Source organism: Macadamia integrifolia, chromosome 2 (genome assembly GCF_013358625.1).
Source record: "Macadamia integrifolia cultivar HAES 741 chromosome 2, SCU_Mint_v3, whole genome shotgun sequence".
NCBI lineage: Eukaryota > Viridiplantae > Streptophyta > Magnoliopsida > Proteales > Proteaceae > Macadamia > Macadamia integrifolia.
This window is the reverse complement of record NC_056558.1, coordinates 17607085-17630900: the sequence shown is the minus strand read 5'-3', so window position 1 is coordinate 17630900 and position 23816 is coordinate 17607085. Positions and strand designations below refer to the sequence as shown.

Below are 23816 nucleotides of genomic sequence, written 5' to 3'. Positions count from 1 at the left end.
CTTATACAGAATCAGACTTTTACACCACCTATGTCAGACAGAAAATCCAAAAAGCCAAAGGAGGGGAAAGTCATTAACAGCAACAAAATTCTAGTCAGTGCTCATTTTTTCTGGCATCCATGCCTGACCATAACAGTCATTAGCAAAAATTGCCCTATCCAAAGCACTCAATTCATATACGCAAAATTAAGTAATGTTGCAGATCAGTAAAGATATAGGTGTGAAAACAGAAAATAAGGAACAAACAACCACTCGGAATCATTCTTGTACCCCAACTGTGACACTCTGTTTTGTACTGTATACAGAATATGCTTGACCAAAAAAACAAAGAATATCCAGATGAAGCTAAATGGACAACTGAGCATAGTCGAATGCCCATGTAGCAATGGAAAAGGACAAGCATTATGTTCTGCTAAAATGCTCAACTAAGCACAGAAGGAGTAGATTACAACTTTAAATCCTTTGTATTTCTGAACTGGAGCAGCACCACCTGACAGTCTTAGAGCTGGAACCATACAAATGACAAAAATGAGAACATGGCCACCTGTTTATAGCTCAGGCAAGTGAAGATCACATGCAAAGTAACAGAATGAACATAAGCAACATACCCAGATAGAAAACATAACTATGCTGCAGCAACCATAGAAGATCGAGCGCGTGTAAAAGAAGCGATAAGTGATCCAAGCTGCAACTTGTCATTGCAACCAAAACTCAACCTGTACCTGCTCACAAGAACCAACCGGATAGTCTTGTAGGTTCAACTTTCTTTGAGCTTTTGTCACATTATAATTAACTGTTAAACGCAGAAGCTGAGATAAGCTTTACCTAACTCTTCGGTGGTAGTTGAAAGGGTCAGACAGAATTTGCAATTGACAGATTACTTCTAAATGGTTTGATGTCAAAGACAAAGTACCAAAAAAATTTCCTTGCTACTTTATTCTTTTTAATTTATAGAAAATATAGAAATTAGAAATAACATATAAAAATATGCATCAATGTTAACCATCAAGGACTGATCAATTATCAGGCAACCTAGAATCAATTGTTCAAAATGACTTGCGAAAACCAAATTCTTATTTCTCCAGTTATACCTGATTTGGTTTTCAATCCCCCCCCCCCCAAATTCCTGAATAATCCTCTTACAAAAGAGTTTGTCATGGCGCAGGTCCCGATAACCAACAATCCAAAGTGGCATTGCCATTTTGATAACATGAAGTTGTGCCCTCGACGAGCCCACAACATGATAGGCGAGTAGGGTCAGGGGTCATAAACTGTCTCCTCCTCCAAACTCTCTCTTCTGCTAGGGGACGTTTCTTTTGGAATTGGAGTGTTTTTCTTCAGAGAAGGGGCAGGGTCAGCTGGCTTTGTTGGCCAGCATTTTCTTTTTTGGTGGAGGTGGCCAGTGGCGAGCTTGTGTTTCAGACTGGGTTTGAGCTTTGGCTAGGTAGGCTTGGCCTCTCTTTGCCATGTGCTGTTTCTTTCTCTCCCTATGCTTCATTCCAATCTTCCTCTTTATCAGTATATTTATTTTCGCTATTTCTTATTGTGCAGAGAGAGAGAGAGAGAGAGAGAATTATTCCAGATTTATTGCAAGATCCTCAGATGAACAATATAAGACCAAGTTAACTAATGCATTGTACAGTAGCCATCGGCAACTCAAAATGTATGCTTGTTTTAAAATTTCAGCAAGTTTTTACCATATTTGTATCCAATCATGCAAATGTATATGGGTTTGGCTAATATGTTGTTGTTGGTGTAACACATCTATACTCTTCTTAAATTGCACCCCTTTGATTGCCCACAATAAAATCTTACATATGATTGTATATAATCTAATGAACCAGATAGGATATGTAAAATGCGAATCAAGGTAGAACATACTCAATATCAGCCAAATCATTTATCAAATGGACTCGGACATCTGATGGCATTTTGATCCTGAAAATGAACCTGAGAACACATTGATAGAACAATATACAGCAGAAGTAAGTACTCCCAGTAAATAAAAAATAAATCAGCGAGTAGCTAAAACACAAATTACTTACATAGTGACCTCTCTCACAATGTCAACCAAGGCCAACCCTTTTCTCGTCTTGATTTCGGATATCCCTTTGAATAGCTAAGGGGACAAGAGAAGCCATATTTTGAATCATATGCAATAATTATTCTAAGGGAAAGGGTTCTTTGAACCTACAGTATTTCCTACATCTTCTCACAAAGTAATTTTTTACTCATATTTTTTTGGGGGAGGGAAAAAAAATTCATGTGAGACTGAGAGGATGTAGGAAACTCCTTAAGCTCAGAGACACTTTCCCATATTCCAAATACGGAAACAAAGTGGGAAACAGAAGTTGCTGGATACGATTAAAACTGGTTGTAAATGATTCGTTTAGAAGCCAGTAGCATATCTGCTCAATGTCTTTCGGCATCGGATTTCCAGTGCACAGGTAAACTGCTTCTTCCGTTATATGCGGAGAAGCCATATGGGTTGACTGCATACATCAATAAAATGACTAAGAACATAATTCCAGAATTCATTTGCAAAATGAACAGAAACAATAAGGAGAAAAGTCATTACACAGTAACACTTTCACTTACTAAAGGATTTTCCAAACAGTAAGCAACAAGTTCAAGTCATGCATCTCAACTATGTTTACTTAGTTACTGACAAAAGGGCATACCCGGTGCACGAGGCTCCCGCATGTGCAAGGTCCAGGGGACGAGAACTACGCAGCCTTACCCCGAGAATGTCGAGAGGATGTTTCGACCGCTAGACCACCAGGTCGCAACATTCATACCTTACCGCTGGACCAAGCGCGCCCCTTACTCACAATGATATGAGATTTTTTTTTTTTGGGCTGGGTCGGTGGGGACAATGATATGAAAAGTTTGAAGGAAAGAACACAAACACAGGAATAGATAATTACTCTTCAGATGAACTGCATAACATGATTTTGATGGCAATCACTTACACCAATGGTTAACAATTTCAAATTTGTTGCTAATTGCATCTTCAAAAAAAAAAATAATGATTAATATTTTTCCATGCTTGATCCTTTGACTGAGATTGGTACATTGGCATAGTTTTCACGGCATCTAAGCAACCCAAGGCATTGGAGGGGGCCTAGATACAAGGTGACACCAACAAGGAGACCAAAGTGTCCGCCTAGGCGATCAAAGAGTCCAAGGTGCATGGATGCCTAGGTGACATTTTGACAACTATGTTACATAGCATCCAAACCCATTGATATGCCGATGGATCCACATAAAAAGTTTGGGGCTAATGATGGTGAAGAACTTGTTGATAAGCATCTATAGGAGGCTGTTAACTTATTTATCTTACTGTTACCAGGCCAGACATATCCTTTGTCGTGGGTGTTATAAGTCAGTTCATGGAATCTCTTAAGAAGGCTAATTGGGACGTTGCATGTCGGATTCTAAGGCATCTTACAGGCGCTCCAAGATCATAATGAGTTGGTTCATTGGTTATTTAGATGCAGATACAGCCTGTGCTGAAGGTGATAGGAGGTCAACTACCAAATATTGCACATTTGTGGATGGTAATCTTGTTACGTGAAGGAGCGAAAAGAAAACTATTGTGGTAAGGTCAAGTATCGAGACCGATTATAGGGATATGGCTCATAGTGCAGCTGAGTCAATGGTGTTAAAGTCACTTCTTCAGGAGCTTGGCTTTCCCATTACCAAACCTATAAATATGTTTTGTGATAATCAAGCTGCTATCTACATTGTTGGCAACCCATTCTTCCTTGAACGGACAGAACACATTGAAATGGAATGTAATTTTGTAGGGTGTTATGATGAGGAAACTAATCTCAACTCCGTTCGTTACTTCTGGAAATCAGCTTGGTGATATGTTCACTATTACTTCATTTTGTCCAACCTTTCGCGATGGTTGTTTCAAGCTGGGCATAGGTGATGTATATGCTCCAGCATGAGACGGAACGTTGAGGTTAATAGTCTGTTATATTCTGTTCCCTGTTGATAGGGGTAGTTTGGGGTTGTTGACTTCTTGTTACTTCATGTTAAGTAAAGGTATAAGGGCAGTAGGGTACTGTTTATACTAATGGGGGTTACTGTTCTTTCTACTTAATTTATTTTCTGTTATATATATATATATATATATATACAAGTTGCTCATGGACCCATGGTAGAGACTCATTCAAGCCTGCCATGAGTTTGTATTTTCCCTTGACACCAACTCCTCCTCCTTTTTTTTCTTCTTTCTTCTACTTCCTTCTCTTATTTCCATCTTCTTTTGTTTGTGTATTGCTTTGATATCTGTACAATACTGATAAATAAGATAATAATTTCCATGATTCTGATATCAACAGACTTGCATCTGAATTCTTATTCCTGTTCTTGCAAACGACCAATTCTCTCAAAAATATGCCCCCTTCATACAAGTACCATAACCAATTATGTGCCCTTCTGTTCTCTACTCGCTTTTTTGTTGCTCCTCTAACACATATGTCTAATTTGGGGCTAAAAGAGTATCAAAGTAAACATACCAATGGCTTCAAACCTCCACCCCACCCAAGAAAAAAAAAAAAACAGAGAGGGCTTAATTTTGACTCACGACAAGGTTACTTCTGTTTGAAACTTCAACCAGTTGGGATGGGTGGGGGGTGTGTACCTAAGCAGCCATGTGACAGATGCAGCACTTGTTTCACCAAGCTTGGCAAGACAGCAATTCCCCACCAACCCTCCCACCTCCCTTTTTCACTTTTTTTTGAGAAATTAAAACTAATAGCTTTTTTAAGCATTTCTTTACAAAATGCATGAGTCTAGCTTGGTATATCTTTTGAACAAAAGCTGGCAGACCACGAGAAAAATTAGGAGATAGCAATGACAAATCTGAAAGCAAGTTTATTAAAAATAATAATATTAATAATAATAAAATGCAGATGTTACATGAGGCATATTTAACTTGAAGAGAACACAAAGAACAACATTCGGGAGAGAGAGAGAGAGAGAGAGAGAGAGAGAGACTAGAACCTGCAAAATGTTCAACGCTTTTCTCATGTCACCATTGCTCAACCGTACAAGGGCAGCTAAGCCACTCTCAGCTACATCAAGCCTAGTTCAAGAAACAAAAGATAACGTAAGTTCCTACCCTAAGACAGAGAAGCTAGCAAGCATGCTTGTAAGCAATTAAAAAAAAAACAAAAAAAACAAAAGAAGGATATAAGAAGAATAAGGAGCAAAGCCAGGCTATAGCTAATAGCGGCAGGTAAGCAGTGCTGTTAGCCATATGAATCTGTCATGGTAGCCAAGGGAGACCCTTTTTTATTGGAGCATAAAGCACAATGCTTCAATGGGTCCAAGACCATTTGCTAAGAAAGCAGGCTACCGTAACATATGTGCTACAAGTTTCCAATAACCCAACAACTTTGTAGAAGCAAGTGGGATGGTAGTTCGTGCCAGCCCATGTACCACGTGATGCAGTTAACAGTGTCTAATCAGGCCAATTTGGACATAGAATACTTTATAAGCCCAAGGTTGGGTTCTATGGGCCTTGGGCTTCTTGTTTTTGAGATTTTTATTGTAATGGCTTCTTTTATAGGCACAAAAGTTGGGATTTAAAGGGATATATGGGATTCAGTATATGGATAAGATTGTGTAGGGTCTCATGTGCTATTAATTAGTCAAGTTAGTTTAATCTAGAAGAATCCTATTAAGTTTTTCAGTTAGTTTAAGAAGAGAGTCATTAGTAGAGTCACTTTATGAGCTTTTATCTCTATTTTATAAATAACAATGTAACCAACCCACCCCCACCCCCTCCATGATTTGAGAATGGAATGAAATCTAGATTTTATCTTTTAGGAAATTGAGTGAAAGCTCTCCCTTCCCCCACATTTTGGGTCTCCCCCTTTCTCTCCCTTATTACTGCGGCACCTTGTTAGCAGGTTTCTGTTATTTTCTCTATCTTCTCTAACCCTCCATCGATCTCCCTATTTCTCTTCGTCTTCTTTTTTCTTATCTCTGTTTTCTGCAGCATCCTGTGAGATAATCTACCTATCCAGATCAGATTTTAGGGCCTCAGGCTGCAAGTTCTGAAGACCTTATTACAGATCTGATATACAGCATTATTCATATCGGTTCTAAGATATATTTAATATCAGTTCCTGTACTGTTAATCTGTTTCTGATATTCTGACTTATACTTGCTGCTTTAGAATTAGTATTCATTTTATTCAAATCTGATCCCTTTAGTAGATATCTGGTTCAGAATTGGAGATCCTGTTAAATATGAGATCAGATGTGGCCCTTGTCTAGCATTCAAATTAGAATCTTCCTAATCCAATCCTTAAGTGAGGCGTGAGCCCATCACTTGCAGATCCACCATTCGATCTGATTAGCATGATTTTCTTTTATTGAACTGAAGTGGCAACATAATGCATAGTCCACTATAATCTTCGATAGTACAGCCATCACATGTCACACCACAATATCGACCAATTGAGACATTGAACATAAGCAAATTAATCATACAGATGCATTTGCTTCAGGCACATCAGAAACTCAAAACACATTGGACTGCATTCTAAATAGCTAAGAATGATAACAGAACATCACAGGTCATGCCTTTTGAGTTTCAGAGTACTCCCCTACACAGCTCTTGCCAGCATGATTGTTCCCCACCTTGAAAGTTAGCAGTAGTTCCTTTTTTCATCTCTTTGAGAACGAGGCACATTTTGTAAACTAAACAAAAATGCCCCCAACTTTTTTGCATCACCAAGACACACAATTCTAGGAAGGTAAGAGGAGATGGAAGAAGTTGAAAGAACTCTGTTGGGTCAAAAGACTCTGTACCAAGTGGAATGATTCCCATCGCTTCACACTTCAACTGACCAGGAGTAAAAAAACAAATGGGAATATATAACATGCAAATAGGGAGCAAAATTGCTTGTCTACGCTCATGCCCGTTGGTTATCTATGTATACTTTTAATCCAATTAAGACACAACAAAAAGACTTCTGTTGTTCAGAATCAAGTAATGATTTTTCAAATGCCCAATACACACATGATGCTATATATCAGAATTTCCATGAGCTTAATAACCGCAAAGTTAATAGATTTTGGGACAATGTATACAAACAAATATACTAAAAATGATGAAAAACTCTGAAAGCTGCTGTTTGTTACCAAATGAATTAAATACAAGTATTAAGATTCATGACAAACTAAGAAACATACCCTTCAGACTCTATCACATGTTTAAGACGTTCCCTGACATGCGAAGCATCAAGAGGAGCAAATCGAAATCGGGTGCACCTGGATTGTAATGCTGGAATAATTTTGTTGACATGATTACAGATAAGGGAAAATCTAGTGTTCCTTGTGTATTTCTCTATCACTACAGAAAACATAAGTGCAAATATAAGTATGTTGAGCACAAACAAGAGACTTGTAGTAGGAAGAATAGTGAGAAGTTTAAGAGGTAGACCTCTACGCAAGGCAAATTGTGCATCCTTTGTCATGGCATCTGCCTCATCCAGTAGAACCAACTTCACAGATGACTTTCCACTGAACAAAAGAGTTAATGAAATAACTAATGCATCAAATAAACACCAAAGGGCATACATGTTGTCAACTAAGATACTTAGTCAGAAGGTAAAAAACAAAACTGAGCATTCACAAACAATCATCTCTATTTCAGGTAGTGCAGAGTAGGCATTGGCATCAGAGAGCAAACATTTGAACATTTTGTGTGTGGTAATTTCAGGAGCAGGAACAGAACAGTGTATAATTAGCACACATTATTCCACAATGACATTAGAAGGGAAAGGAAGTTAATTTTTTGTTCACCAGGTGGCTATTCATATACCGATATAAGAAAAAAAATCTTAAAGAGTACATCAAATATGTTCCCAAGCAGTGACAATGTTAAGCCATTTCCAAGCAACCTCAAGGAACTATGAGATAGCTAGAGCTATGCAATGAATAATTCGTGATAAGTACCAGAATTTAAGTTGCCACACTAATTGAGAACTTGGAACGTGGGTACTGGGTACACACTTGAATGATAAGGTCAACACTACATTGACAGAAACAATGGCCCCATGTCCCATGGAAATTAACTAGTTTCAGAAGACAGACCCCATCCTTGAGAGAAGCTCTCGAATTTCATGACAATGATGGTCGATATGTTACAAACTTACATATTAGATTGGCCAGTGTCGTCGCCAAAACCTAGTTGTTCACACTCACCTAAACTGATCTCCTTCTTGGCTTAAAATATAAATACTACAGGTTCTTCCAAACAGAATGTTCTTTTAAAAAATTCCCAGGTCCCCAAAATACAAGGCTCTTGGGTGGAAAAATAAACAATGTAAAGGCTGGTAAATTTTCTCAGAGACATGATCTACAGGGGAAATGGTGGCATTTCCTCAAGATCGTCAGCCTAAATTGGGTTCCAGGGACACATCTTCAGCTTGGTGTGGGCAGGTAGAGAAAATATTGCAGAAGCAGTTCCATTTGCACCCATCTAACAAATAGGAGCAGAACTCTTGTAAGGTCCATGTGAAAGGTTCCCATCCAAAAAGCAGGAAAGAGGGACAGAGATTTCTATTGCAGTTACAATGTTTTGAGTGTCTGGCATCAGATTTTGGTTAAATTTGGTTTCTCTTAGGTTGTGAGAAGAACAATTTCGTAGTTTTACATTATTTAATCCCAGTAGTTTTCATTATTTAATTCCAAGTAGTAGAAAGTTTGATCTTGGTCTATTTTTATTATTTAGGATTGTTTTAAGTTAGTGTACATCAAGTTTAGTTTAGTTTTATGTTTGAGCCTAGCTGTCCAAGTTTCAAACAAGAGACCTTTTCTCTTTTAGAGTCTTGTTCTGTTGACTTTTCCTTTAGCCTTAACTATAGGAATTCAAAACTCAACTGCTCAGCTAAACTTTGGTCTCGTCAGAATGCCATTCAGTTATCCATCTAGAAATCCAAGATCCAGCAAATTTAATGTGATCCCGGAGAGGAATGACCAAACAATACTGTCAAGATTCACTTTATCATAGGAGTTCAACCTTTGAAGTCTCAGTTACTTACACATTCAACAACCTATTTATACCAATTGTGACTCAAGTATGACGATGAAGTAGCCAAGGCCAAGCAGCACCTAATATAGGTGGAAATATTAGGAATGCAGTAGATGGGTAGGCCATTTGGATGGCAATATGGGGATTATTAGTGGGTGGGATATGAGATGGATGCAAATGGGAGGAGTCCACCTCCTTGGACAAGCCTTGGCTCAAGTTCAAGGTCTGATCCAATATTGTCGAAGGAACAGGCACCTTCAAATAATAGGATTAGCAATATCAACACAAGAAAAATCTTGCATTCAACTTGCTCCAAAATGCTTACAGGTAGTCCCTTTTATAGAGTGCTTGGGAGGATTCTAGACCCTTTAACAATTTCATGAACTGTACATTTTTAAAGGCTTACACTAGCATCAATGTAACTGAATTGTCGACTAAAATAATATCTTCTTGGACTCTACAACTTTAGATAATATCTATAATTATCTAGTTAATGCTTCTCAGTTCTCATGTTCCTCACACATGCATTAATTACCTTTGACCCTTCTTTGACAAAGACTTCGACTAGATTTGACCAAGACTTGGACTGGATTAATTAGGACTTGTCTAGACTTATTCAAAACAATCTCATAAACAGGAACAAGATTAGTCCAGCTTTCAAATGACAAGGATTTCTGGCATCCTTTTATTTCTGAGTTCTTCATTTTTAAGTTGCAAGTAACTCAAGTTTACATGGACATGTGCAACGGAGGCCTTTGAATGCTCCAGTAAGGAGAAGTCATAATTGCAAATTGAAGGAGCTAAAACAGCTAGAAGTAGGCATAACATGGCCACACTACCACAGAAGAAGTAGCGAGGAAAGGCATTTATAGCTTAGGATTAGAATCTTGTAAGGCTTTGAATAGAACTGATTGGAGGAATAGGATCCATGCAGCCGATCCCATTTAGTTGGGATAAGGCTGAGTTGGGCTGTTCTAAGTTTTCAGCTAGGTCTGATTCTCATCAAAGGATGAATGGAAGATTTTATCATTTATTGGAAGACTGTTTCTCAGTTTTAATTTTGAATGTATGATGCTTAGAAACCATGCCAATGTTTATCTTCTTTTTCTCATTCTTTCTGATGTTCCCAAGTTGACACTGAGAGGGGGGTGAATCAGTGGTTCCAAAAATTTCTAAATTTTAGACTGGCTGGGGAAATCCCGTAATTACTAATCACGCAAACAATGACATGTCCACCTCACACCACAATGTGGCTGGGTCTATCCAAGGATTAAAGTATCGGTATTGGTCACCTTATCGATCGACCAAATTAATATATGTATCGGAGCGTATCGTATCGTATCGGAGATACGTTAAGATACGCCAAAAAGATATGCACATAAATGGATATTAAACACCTTTTTAAACATTTTTGCATAAAAAATTTATTAAAAAAAACTATTAATAACCTGTATTATGCATAAACACTAAATAAAGGGTATCGCAGTAAGAATTCAAGGTTTGTTGTCCCATAAATGTAAAATCCATGTTCCCAACCTTGATTTCCACTTTAGTTAGAGAGAAATATGGATGGTAGCAACTTTGGAAGAAAAACCTCTCAAAAAATCGTGTTTTCTGAAAAAATACCCATCTTGGCCATTATATGACCATAACGCACTGTATCGGTACATACCGATACCGATACATACCAATACTCACTGATACGTATTGATCGATTCATACCGATACATACTGATACTCATCGATACGTACCGATTGATACATACAAATACTCACTGATACATACTGATACATACCGAAACGTATATTTCACCTCGATTTTATATTCTCCATAGAGTATCAATACGTATCGACAGTGTATAGGTGCTTATCGGTATGTATCGTAGGATATATATCGATACGAAAGGATTTTAAAAATTTTATGTATCGTATCAGTGTGTATCGTATAGGTTGGCTAAATTTAATATATGTATCAGAGGGTATTGTATTGGTATCAGAGATACTTTAAACCATGGGTCTACCAGACAGTGTCCCACCACTCTGCACAACACGCACTTCAAATATATGCAGAAAAATAAATGCAAGACAATAAAACCAAATATACGTGGTTCGGCCAAAGTGTCTACATCCACAAAGGACTACCCATAAAGGGTTTCGTATTTCCTCAATAGTCAATACTCAACTTTTTAACCGCTACAACGGTCCAGGAACCTATCCCTGCTTCAATCTAAGATGCAACTCAGACAATGGCAACAACCCCATACCCTAGACAAGCCCCAACTTGCTAGGTTCATAGTTTTGAATCAATAAAATCAAATCCCAACCCAATACATCATTGATCTAGAGTTTCTCAACAATAAACAAATCTAGAAATCACAAATAGGGATTTTAGATGCGAATTACCTCAGCCCGTGCAATCCCGCTGATCAAACCATCAATGACAATCAATAAATTAAACTGAGAATGTCTGATCAGAAACTTCCAACAACATGCAGCACCAATACTCCTCTCTCTCTCCCTTACGAAGAAGACTCACGAATCTGCATCATATAATTTTATAAAAGAACTGCAAAACTCGCTCTCATTCTTGGTCTCTTTTTTTTTTGTGGGGGGGGGGGGGCTCTTTCTCTTGATTCCATCAAGACTAAGCATGCAGAAGGGAGAGAGTTATACTATGATCCAATTTCTAAAACTGTTGCACTTCTATTCATTCTCAGACTCAATATGGGAAAACACATGAATACAAAATAATGACCTGCTGTCCATATACTTCATGCGAAGGAAACTCAAAACTTCCCAACTGGCTGTCCAGATGTGGCTTTAAGAAGCCTAAGTATTCTGTTGTATACAGACAAGGAGTCCCACCTTCTTTGTAATTTCTTTTTCTTTTGGGCAGTAGTTGTTGCCCACATCTGAAAGGAGTCCTAATGAACCTATAATTCTTCTTGGGCAGTAGTTGTTCACTCACAAGATAAACCCATATCATAATAGGATTTCTATTCTAAAGTATATAGACTATATTACCCTCTTAGGCTTCTTAAAGAAAACGTTGGGCTGGTCCCACCATTAGATGTTTAGAGTCCTTAATGGAATAAGAACTCAGTTGATGCACACGTATGAATGAAGATCCTTGTTGATCACATCATCCTCTTCAACTAAGTTTCTGTCCAACTCATATTGGGGTTCCACTTTGAAATGAACCAATCCAATTAAATTGAACTAGACCAAGGAATTGATTGGGTTCCCTTCAATATATACTTCATCAGTACACACTTGCCAACAATGACAACAATTAATCTAATTTCCCAACACTTTCTCGTCAATTTCTAGAGAGATATGCTTCCATTTCAACTTCTAAATTTCCCACCATAATTTTCTATTTAGGTGAACCTTGTACCTCAAAACCCTAACTTTAGGATCCCAGATCAATTCAATGTACTTAGGTTTATCCCCATACCATAAACCATATTGTCCTACGAAATAACAATATTTTTCAGGATATGAATTCATATTGAAGGGTTGGCTGAAGGCTAGCCCAGCAACTGCCAGTTAATATTGTTTCGATACATAACAGTAACTTGAAACCCAAAAACAACGGGGGTTGAAGACAAAGTACTTCACTGAAAAAGGTCACAAGCACTGTAAAAATAATGAGAAGGGAGAATCACAAAAACAAGAATGCATGTCAGGCTAGTCAGCCAATGGGAAAAAGAAAAGGCCAGAACGGCAACTTAATCTCCTTGCTTGGCAAACAGAGCCACCATGTTATTCTTGCACTTGGCTTCCATTGATAGGAAGAGTTTACCTGAGAATCTGAGAAATTCATGTCTACATATGCAAGTCTCTATAAAGCCATCTTTATTGGAAGTCAACTATGCAATGATATTTTCTGACTCTCCATTCGCCACAATGACCTCTAGCTCACACTGTTAACTCTAATCCCAACCAGATGGAAGTTAAGTTCTGCTCTCACAGAGTTCCTAAAACCTATAGGACCTGAATAAACCCTCAAAATAATACAACTGCTTTATCTAACAACTCCCCCAGTGCCTAAGGTTCCCCAACTCCAAAAAATAACCATCAAAGTGTTGGTGTACGATGTCTTGTATTCCGTCACAGTTTAATCCAAGGAGTACTGGTACAATGCCTCAACAGGCAGAACAACGGTCCCGCTAGCCGGTTAGCGGGCCGTGGGAGTTGCAATGGGGGCAGGAGGCCCCCTGCATAGCGGGGGTGTAGGGGCCTCTCGAATTTTTTATTTGAGGGTAGTTTCATACTTTTTGGATTAAGAATATTTCGCTATATATTTGTAGCGAGGGTTTCTTTCTCTGTAATGCAAGCAATACTGAGAGGTGCGAGGACAAGCGTTGTAACCCTATTCTCCATTGATAGTGAAACAGGATCACCGAGGATATAGGCAATCTTACCGAACCTCGTAGACCTGTGTGCATTGTTTGTTCTTGTTTTTCCATTATCTTCTGCTTCGTTTTAGAGTTGCGTTTCTAAACAAAGTTCAGTTTCATCACTCCTTTCGGTGGAAAAGATTACAACTCTTCTCTGGGGATATTAGAGTTGATCACATTTTCCCACTCTGTGAACAGAGAAAATCAAGTTATAGTGAATACTCATTACTTCCTGAGCTGTTAATATCAAAGAAAATATGATGCTTCAATGGTTGACAACAATAATAATTAGCTTTTAAAAAAAAATGTCTCAATTTTATCTGCAGAAGTGCTGAAACAACGGGTAGGTGAAACCTTTGTAAATGAGATTTTTCTCCTCCCAGAGAATTCTATAGAAATAACCGATTCCATCAAGCAATCATGAGATGCAATAGCACAAGTATTCGTGGTCTAACAAATCACATTGTACGAACCCAACACATCTGTAATACGAATAAATTCCTCCAAATCAGTATTACTCATCCACAGACATATTTAAATAGGGAAACATGTGATACCCAAAGGAGAAGCTCTGGGTACTGGCAAAGTCTTGAATCTGCTGTCGCACGACGTCGATACCCCTGTCATCGGACGCATTCAGCTCTAAGATCATATTGTGGAACTGGGCTCCATAGAGCTTCCGAGCAACGGCAAGAATCGTCGACGTCTTGCCGGTTCCAGGAGGACCGTAAAGGAGGAGATGCGGCAATCTGTTCTCGTTCGTAAGCCTATCGACTTTTTGCAGAAATCAAATCAAAAACCATTTCAGATAAATATATAATAAAGGAAACCCTAGTGTGAAAAACAGTATGTAAAGGTACTTACTCGTGTCCACGATGTCTCGGTGAGCGGCAACGTCTGCTAAGGATTGAGGGCGGTACTTCTCGACCCACGGCGTGGCTTTGCCGTCCGATGAGACGATGACCACGTTCTTGCCCTTGTTGGGCTTCGGTGACCGATCGGCATCGTCGATTTCCATGGGCGATATCGTCTCCGCCATCTCTCTCTTTCACTGTGTGTGTGTGACAGTGGATTCTGACGTCCTGGGCCTTCGGCAATGCGCCTCGGTGAGCGAGATTCTGGAGTGGGATTGGTGTCGGAAGCTAAACCATTCTGGCGGGAAAAAAATGTTTAGTTATGCAAATATCTAAGTAATACAATTGTAGGTTAACCGTGTAATTTGATCTCTCTCTCTCTCTCTCTCTCTCTCTCTCTCTTCTTTTTCTAATTTGTGATTCCCAAGGTTTGTCCACCTAGAGTTTAAGAAAATATCTGAGGGCGGTTCATATTAAGTTCGTTGTATCACCATATACGCTATCCCTTGGGCTGTGGCCATCCCATTTACTTCGGATAAAGCTTAGGCTTCCATAAAACGTAAAGTAACTAAATATCCTAAATAACAGTGGATATATCAGACGGCACCTGAAGGGGGTAGAAATCGTCTGAAATTCTCATCTCGTACAATTCCATACAATTCCACCCTAAACGGTTGACACTTGTAAATATTCCATATCTACGGTTCAGATTAATCAACCATTAATCAACCATAATACAATGTTAATCAACTATAATACAATATGAACCGTAGTTATGGAATATTTACACGTGTCAGCCATTTAGGGGGGAATTGTATGGAATTGTACGAGATGAGAATTTTAGACGATTTCTACCCCACCTGAAGAGGCAATCAATCAAAGTGAATGATTACACTATGGAGGGTAGCTTGTATAGCAAACAAGCAAATTAAACTAAAACCATTCACCAAGACTAAGAGCTCGTTTGGTATCGTTTCTGTTTCAGAAATCCCGTTTCGTTTTAAAAATGAAAATTTCAGTTTCTGCGTCAAAATGCAGTTTTAAACGAAAAAATGGTATTTCAAAATTTTAGATTTTTATCGGGAATGATATTTTTTTTTTTTTGTAAAATGAAACGAAACTGGGAAGACGGAATGGAGTTCCGTCCAATCTCATTTTTTCAGTTTTTTTTTTCAATTTTTATTTCAAAAAAACAGAAATAGACCATAAGTGCACCAAACAAAAAATTATATTTTTTCGTTCCAATAGAATGAAAAAACTCTAAAAACGTTTTTTTAGAACGATACCAAACATAGCCTAAATAGAACTATTATACTTAAACTGTGAAACCATTTAATAAATAATTAGAGATTAATTTAAATAAACTATATCGTTTAATAAAAGGTTTAGATTTAGTTTTAACTATTTAAATTGATTAAAGCTGGCTAATTTTGGTATATATATTAAACAAGTAACATCTTCCTTAATCTTCAACATATTCATGGCCTCGCCACATTGATGAAATTGTTTTGCTTTCCTCTAAAATTAATCATTAAAAATAAAAATATTAGTATTTTATATTAAATATATTTTTTAATATACATAAAAATAGATTTATATTAATAAAATTGCTTATGACACTTTTTATGGGAGTAAGTTTTTTAGTGTGGCATTCTCTATGAAATTGTTTAATAGACTGAACGATTTGATCTTGATTTCTATCGCTGACACAATTAATCAAATCGAATTATATTATTTAATCAAATTCGCAATATTTAACACCATTAGACACAAGGGTGCAGGTGTGGGAGCCACACTCCCATACAAGAAACTTACTTCATCTATATTATATGGTATTGATTACAAAACCATGCACACCTGCCAGATTCTATTATATAAACAAATACTTGCTAAACTGATATAACTTAGGGGTGCAATGGGGCTAGATTGGGCCAGGCTTCTTAAAACCCTAGCCGAACCCCGAGTCCCCTTAATTGGGCCTAAACCCGCCCTTAAGGGTGTCAATCGGCTTAGTTTTTGGTTATTTGGTTCAGTTACGGTTTAGTTCCAAATGACGATATGGTGGACCATAACCGAACCTATAATCGACTCGGTTTCATGTTTAGATACTCAAACTGATTCAATTTGGTTTGGTTTTCGGTTATGATATTTGGTTTTAATTCGGTTTTGTACCTCGGTTTTAATTCGGTTATGAAAAACGGTTCCACTTTTGAACCATGACTGTGATGGATCAAATGCCATAATGGGTTCAATTTACTGACTTAGTTCTTTAATTTTTGTCTTACACATTCCATCAATCATAAAAGTCTCTTCAGATAATCATAAGTTTTCAGTAGGGGACCACCGACCACATTTCTCAATTTATTTTTCAATAACTAAAAAGAGAAAAACAATTACCTTTTCTTTTTTTGGTGGAAAAAAAAAAAAACAATTACCTTGGGGCTTGGGTGGGTGTTGGCCGCAAGAGGTAAAGCCAATAACTACCTAACATTAAGAACACTAGAAAAAATCAGAAAAAAGTTTTCAAAAGGAAACAACAGAATGACAGAACACTCTTTTTTTTAAATAAAAAAGTAAAACAGAAGAATAAGAATTACCTTGGATGGATCATGGATGCAAGCCGCAAGCTATTCTCTAACAAATTTGATACCTAAAAAATAAAGAAGAAGATGGGAGGGAAGAAGGTGGACTAAAGAATAAGTGAAGAGTCACGCCCAGCCTCTTCTAAAAGTCAAAAATTTAAGAGGGAATATGGAAAATCCCTCCTAAAATCTTAGTGATAGTAGGTTTTTTTTTTTTTTTGGTTTTAACTTTTAAGAGTAATTCGGTTCGATCTCGATTTCGAACCGACAGTTTTAATATCCTAAATCGAAATCGAACCAAACCGAACCGAATAGCAATTCTCACACACCCAGACATAATATGAACCGAATTTATTCGGTTTGATTCGATCCAGTTAATTGGGCTCGATTTCGATTTTGGTATTCGGTTTTGGTTTGAAATTGACACATGACCCTGACTCTGACTCAGGGCCGCAAAACTTCAACCTAGTGCCAACCCTTCAAGGTTCAACCCAACCCTTACCCGCCCTGATTTGCCTTGGTTTTTCAAGGTCGGGCAGGGATGACCCTAATTGACCATGGTTTGTCATCAAGGGCCGAGTATACCCTAATCCTAACCCCGTAAAATATAAAAATAAAAAATAATCACAATAAATAGGAGATTAAAAAAAAAACACAAAGTCACAAATTACTTGTCATGAGGATAACATCATAAAGCAAACATTCAAACAATGCAAATAACTCCAACTATTATGGTAAATGAAGAGGAGATCATCCTAAGAAAACAAGTGCTTAAAAAAAAATCAATTATTTGTCATGATAAACAAAGAGAGCATCTTAATAAGGCAAACAATCTGGAGATCTAAAAATATTTGTCATGTTGAACAAATATGACAACATCCTAAGAAAACAAAAAATCCAAAGTTAAGATCAGAGATAAAAACTAGGGCCGGGTCAAGCCAAAAATCAGGGTAAAAAAATCAAGGTTGTGTTCAAGGCGGGCTGGGCAGGCCAAAAACATCAATCCTTACTCGCCCTAACCTTGACTCAGAGTCAGAAATTTCAGGATCAGGCCAGCCCTCATAACTAAAATTTTCATGTCAGTATTTGTTCAGGATCAAAGCGGATCAAGGGCAGATTCAAGCCATCATGGCCAAACGTGCACCCCTAATATAACCTGATCTTTCATTTCTTTCCTCTCCTATGGAGTAGTTCTAGCAAATCTTCAATAACCTATATCTATTGTGATTGGTGGTCCAAACATTTGAATTGAAAACTAGTAGAGAGGACAAGAGGTGTCTTATAAGACATACTCTTGCAATGCCATGGCACAAAATTGACCATTGTATTGCATCTCACGTGGCTCACTATCTCATGCAACCAATCTTTGCAATGCAGCTGAGTCCCATCATCCTCAATACTCTACAAAGTCATTTTTAATCATTTCATACAAAGTTACCTCCAGGTGAAAGACTTCTATTGACCTAAGAATATATAAATTGGGTTTCGGATCATCTCTTGTATCATGCTTTCTTGCAATAATCTCACATCATTTATTGGATGTGGATTATCACATACAAAGGTGACCCTCGCACCCTTTGGATAATGTAAGATTATTGCAGAATGTCATGATTCAGGAGAAGATCTGGCCTCTCTAAATTGATTAATGATAAAGTGAACAGCATAAGTTTGAGATAATGTCAATAAAAATTGTGGACAAATATTTGGAGTTTTGAACCATGTTTAGAAGCTTCCCAATGAAGGGATGTGTATTTACCCCTCAAAAAAATGAAGAAAAGTTTGAGCTATTTTCCTCCATAGTAACAAGTGTAGCTTAAGTCATGTGGTGTTGTTTTTTCTCCTATACAAATAATTAAAGGATGAAATTTTCATCTTTGTATCAAGCATACCAGCATAACTTTGCTTATATTGTCCTCAAAGCTTTATTTGCTTCAACGTGAATTGGAGTAAAAAAAAAAAGAGGGAATTTACTATCACTCCCCTACACTTGGCTTATATTTACTAAAATTCCCATACCTTTCACTTTTTTTACTGATACTCCTCTGTTTTTTTTATTTTTACATCTCTTTCTCCCATGCTCTTTTTAAATACCCATATTGTCCTTTATTTTCACTTGTAACCTATTACATTTTTTTTCAAATTGATTGGTTCAAACCAAGTTTTGAACCAAACCACTAACAAGTTTTGTCTCGTCCAATCATCAAGGAGATTGTAAATTCAAAAAAGAACAATTTTGTATCCGATCTATATCTATATTGGTATTATATGTTCCAATCAGATATCATATGTTTTTTAATTTTTTTTAATCCTTAGATTGGCTGAGACCAATACCAATTTAATACCGATAAAAAAAAAAATTGCTAAATTTGTGATAATGGATGAGATAAAATAATAATAATAATAATAATAATAATAATAATAATAATAATAATAAATAAATAAATAAATAAATAAACAACATTCCTAATGATTGGATGAGACGAAATAAAAAATAATCATAATAAATAAATAATATCTCTAAGGACACATTAGCTAGTCAATATCCTTGATGATTGGATGAGACAAAACTTGTAAGTGGTTTGGTTCAAATCATGTTTTAAACTAATTAATTTAAAAAAAAAAAATGTAATGGATTACGAGTGAAAATGAAGGATAATCTGTATATTTAAAAAGAGCAGGGGATAAAGATATGTAAAAATAAAAAAACAAGGGAGTATCAGTAAAAAGGTAAAAAAACATAGGAGTTTTAGTGAATATAGGCCAAGTATAGGGGAGTGATAGTAAATTCCCCCCCCCTAAAAAAGAAGAAGAAGATGATAATATGTAAAAATATCTAATTATATAGCATGTTGCATATAAAGTATAAAGAAATGGCGTAAACTTTATTGGGGAAAAAGATGGGTATGCTGTTGTGGTGTTGAGCACGTGGCTCTCTTTTATCCGCAAATAACTCTCAAACCTCTTGTATCCCAGCCCCTTATTGGTCATTCCGCTAACTCAAAGTAAAGCTAGTGGCATATCTATCCCTACAACAACAATCATATATTTATTCAAACTATATGGGATCAGCTACACGGATCCGATAGATGCATAAATAGTAAGAGAATAAAGGCAATAAAATAAGTAAAAATAAGTTAAACCCCAAATTCATAGCAGCATATTGGGAGCATCCCCCTAACAGGGGTTGGCTACATAGTGTCTTTGTCCTCCAAACATATCTATCCACAATCATACTTGGGTCAAACTATAAATTGCATATCTTTTATTATTATTTATCATATAGTCATCTTAGGTTTGTTATTTCCTCTTTCAGCTCATTCTATTTGAATATTGTTACTCTTCCTTACTAGTGCATCCATGGGTCTCTCGCAGAGTTTGTCTTGGATTGGTGAGACCCCAAAATTGACTATAATATAATCATTCGTTACTCTATCTCTCGTTGTTTTACCACATACGCCCCTCAATATATTCATCTTTACTACGCTTAGTTTGTGTACACTGCTCTTATTGATTGCCCAACATTTCGCCTCATATGTCATAGCTAGTCATATCGTTGTCCTGAATAATTTTCCCTTAAACTTAATAGGCATGCATTTGTCACGTAATTATTCTGCTGCACTTTTTCACTTAATTCAACCGACTTTAATTCATAAATAATTGATGCACATCTGGTGTTTCCTTTTTAACATTGGTAGGGTTCTTTCATCCTATCTAATTATGTCCACATATTTACTCGAAACATTTTTCTTCTTCAACCAGGCTAATTATCTAGGATCTATCGTAGACCTTTTATAAATGAATAAAAATCATATGCAAGTCGTTCTTATATGATTTAAACGTTGGTTTGCTTTCATAAGAAAATATATAGATTATGTGGTTATTTTTCCCGGCATAAAATCGAGCTGATTATTCAAAGCATTAATTAGTTTGTTGTCTCAGACATGCTTCAACTATTTCGTAGAATAACTCATGAATTTAATTAATATATAATCATTACAACTTTGAATGTCATCATTATTTTCATAAATTGGCACCATAATTATCCTTATCCATTCACATGACATTTTCTTCACGCTAAAAATATTATTAAATAATTTAGTTAGCCAAGATAATCTATAAAATTCCTATTCTTCCAAACCTCTACTAAGATACCAACTGGACCTACTACTTTATCTATTATCATATTTGTTTAATTATTCTTTCTATTCAAGGCACCCTAATTTTGTATGTATATATAATATTTATAGTTTCTTGATTATTATTATAACCTTCTAAGACATTATTTTCATTTAGTAAACTAATGAAATAGTTAGTCCACCTCTATTTAATCTCCTCATCTTTTATTATGCCTACTATGGTTGAAATTTCTATCTATTTGTGGGTTGCCCAAGTGATTAGGGTGAATTGGGGATTTTGTGGATATAGGCATATGCCCAGGTTCGATTCTCCATCACTATTTTATTTTCCCCTTAGTCTATAGATACTTTGTTCCCCTTCCTTAGTGCCTAACTTTTTATTGAGATCCTCATATTTCTTACCCTTTGTTTTCCATATTATATCCTTAATTTTGTTTCTAATGAATTTATACATAGTGAAGTCCTATACATCTTTTTTTCTTTGCCAAGTTCTAAAATCGATTTTCTTAGTCTTAATTTATTTTTTCTAACTAATTTCCTTAGTTTTAATTGCTCTTTGAACTTCTTCAACCCACCACCAAACCTTTTTAGGTGAAGGATAATTTAATCCTAAGAAAAAGGTTTAAAAAAAAATAACTCACCTAAATCTTACTAGTTGCTGAACATATTGAAGCACAATAACGTTGGAGAAGGTTGCAGCCTTTGCAGGAAGGGCCTACACTGAAAGTGGTCCCTCTCTTTCCCATTTGAGCTATCGATGCTGGAAATTTTTTGAAGTTTGAACCTAAGGAGAGAGCGGGACTATATGTTCCAAAGGCGATCTGCCACGAGCTATTCCTATGCGGAATCCAACCGTACGGCGTCCATCCAATATATCCTGAAGGGAACCTTAGGATCACAATTCACAAGCCGCAGATGATGCCTTCCCAGTCCCCATTACAGGAAGACTCTAAATTTGAAGCGGGTAGCAGGTCACGATTCATTGTCCGTGGAGCCCATTCATAGTTTTATGCTCATCTGATGGATATAGGATCTGCAGTTTGATTATTTGATTGTACAGGTTAACATTCAACACCTGTCATTTCTTCTACCATGATCAAATGATCATACTAACAGCTAATCTATTTTTCATCAGATGGCTGGCAGGTTGGGCAAGAATCGAGTGACCTAACCCGGTCCACTAGGTTCATTCTGGTTCAATTCCAACCATCCAAGCGAGGGAAAATGTCAGGACATTCTCGTAATTTCCAGTACAAACGTTTCAAGAAGAACACCAATGAGGAGCGAGGAGAGAAAAGCAAACGCAAGTTTTTGGAGGGACTAAAGACGAATGCGGCAGAGACCGGCATGTGACTGAGCACTTGTCTTCTTCAGTTCCTCCCGATTCCTCTCTCTCTCTCTGCTTTTTCATTTCTCTTCACACTTCACAAGTTGTTCTTCACCTTCATCAGAGCTCATTCGACCATTTCAGGCTCCTCTGTCACTCACCAAAATGTCTGGAACCAGTTCCAGGACTCAAAGATCGAGGTCCAGTATCTCGCCGCATCGGTCTCGGAAGTCACCGGCAGCATCATCTCCGGCACCGCTGGTGTCTAAGACCGTAACTCGTCCGAAGACTCCATCGGTGTCTCGAACTCCTTCCTCGAAGCTCATGGTGTCGCCGGCGAACTCTATTAGCCCGTCTACGCAGAGCTTGGAACCACCTGATCTCAGTAAGGCTAAGGAGAATGTCACTGTTACAGTCAGATTTCGTCCTCTCAGGTAGTTCAGAGTTAAACTTTTGTTCTTGTTTCTGTGCATTATTGGCTCCATTTCGTAGTTTAAATTTGGTTTATTCTTTGCGGTTTTGGGCAGCGCTCGGGAGATTAATAAGGGGGACGAGATAGCTTGGTATGCTGATGGAGATTACACTGTTCGAAACGAGTATAATCCTTCAGTTTCTTATGGTTTTGGTTTGTAGCAAGCTCCCTCTTTTATCTGTTTTGTTTTGTTCCACTTTATGGTTTATTGGTATTTAGGAAGGTATTAATTAATGACAACGCTATGGTATCAATGTATCATCGACATGACGGGGAAAGAAATGAATTAACCTCTTTCTAAGAAGGTTCTTAAGTAAGAGGTTCAATGCTGCCGTTGGTTGCTTCTCTGAAGATATCACTGATATATTCAGCACCCAAAGTGTAGGGAACCCATTTGGCCACCATGAGTCATGAAGAAGAACCAAAGTATGGGGTGCACTACTCCACCACCATGCTAGTTTTCCTCCCTTTAGGGATTCGGTTAATGCATTTTGAGATTGGCTTAGGATGAAATCATGATTGTGGTCTTCTAGAAGGAATTGGCTATAATAACCCATATTTTATTTGCCGGGCCTACCACTTTGGTGATAGAGAAACAAGTGAATGCCCCAGTTCTGCAATGTGGTTTGCTACTTTTTATGCAATATTAAACTCCTCCAGTTGAGCTAACTCACCTGAATTCAACTTGACAATTTAAAACATAATTTACAACTATTTAAATATATGTAAGGGATGAAAATGGAAAAAATTAAAATCCCGATGGCTGATCCATGCGTTAACATCATTTTTAATACATTCAATTTGAGTTGGTATTTTCTGCATCATAATTATTGTGAAGAGTCATCCACAGTAATTAGTATGGGACCATTTTATTTGTGAAAATGTACCTCATCTAAAATCTGATAAAGTTCTAATTGTTCATGTTCACTCTTTATTATTAAGGTCAGCTAAGTCCTATTTGTCCACTCCAGGAATGAGCGTT

At 37.1% G+C, this 23816-nt stretch overlaps 2 protein-coding genes across 2 annotated transcripts in view; one reads left to right on the top strand and one right to left on the bottom strand.

Annotated features, from left to right (window-relative positions):
• Positions 1–73: 73 nt before the first annotated feature.
• LOC122071954 (replication factor C subunit 3) lies at positions 74–14708 on the bottom strand. The gene is made up of 10 exons (XM_042636449.1): positions 14328–14708; positions 14021–14237; positions 7468–7547; positions 7218–7377; positions 5017–5098; positions 2363–2492; positions 2046–2109; positions 1882–1950; positions 609–722; positions 74–505 (listed from the first exon to the last, which is right to left on the bottom strand). Exons 1-9 carry the CDS (start codon positions 14500–14502, stop codon positions 626–628), a joined length of 1074 nt encoding a protein of 357 aa, XP_042492383.1. The 5' UTR covers positions 14503–14708; the 3' UTR covers positions 74–505; positions 609–625.
• A 7626-nt stretch (positions 14709–22334) lies between these two features.
• LOC122089380 (kinesin-like protein KIN-7E, chloroplastic) overlaps positions 22335–23816 on the top strand; it is a 30493-nt gene continuing 29011 nt past the window's right edge. Inside the window, exons 1-2 of the mRNA XM_042659063.1 lie at positions 22335–22796; positions 22890–22987. Coding sequence (XP_042514997.1) covers positions 22528–22796; positions 22890–22987 — 367 coding nt within the window. The 5' untranslated portion in view covers positions 22335–22527. The remainder of the gene's footprint in view (positions 22797–22889; positions 22988–23816) is intronic.

Coding starts and splice junctions, on each gene's coding strand:
- LOC122071954 (XM_042636449.1), bottom strand. CDS start 14,502: ATGGCGGAGACGATATCGCCCATGGAAATCGACGATGCCGATCGGTCA. Junction 7,548..14,020: donor ACCCAGAGCTTCTCCTTTGG/GTATCACATGTT, acceptor TCTTTTGTTCAG/TGGAAAGTCATCTGTGAAGT. Junction 2,110..2,362: donor ATTTACAACCAGTTTTAATC/GTATCCAGCAAC, acceptor AGCTATTCAAAG/GGATATCCGAAATCAAGACG.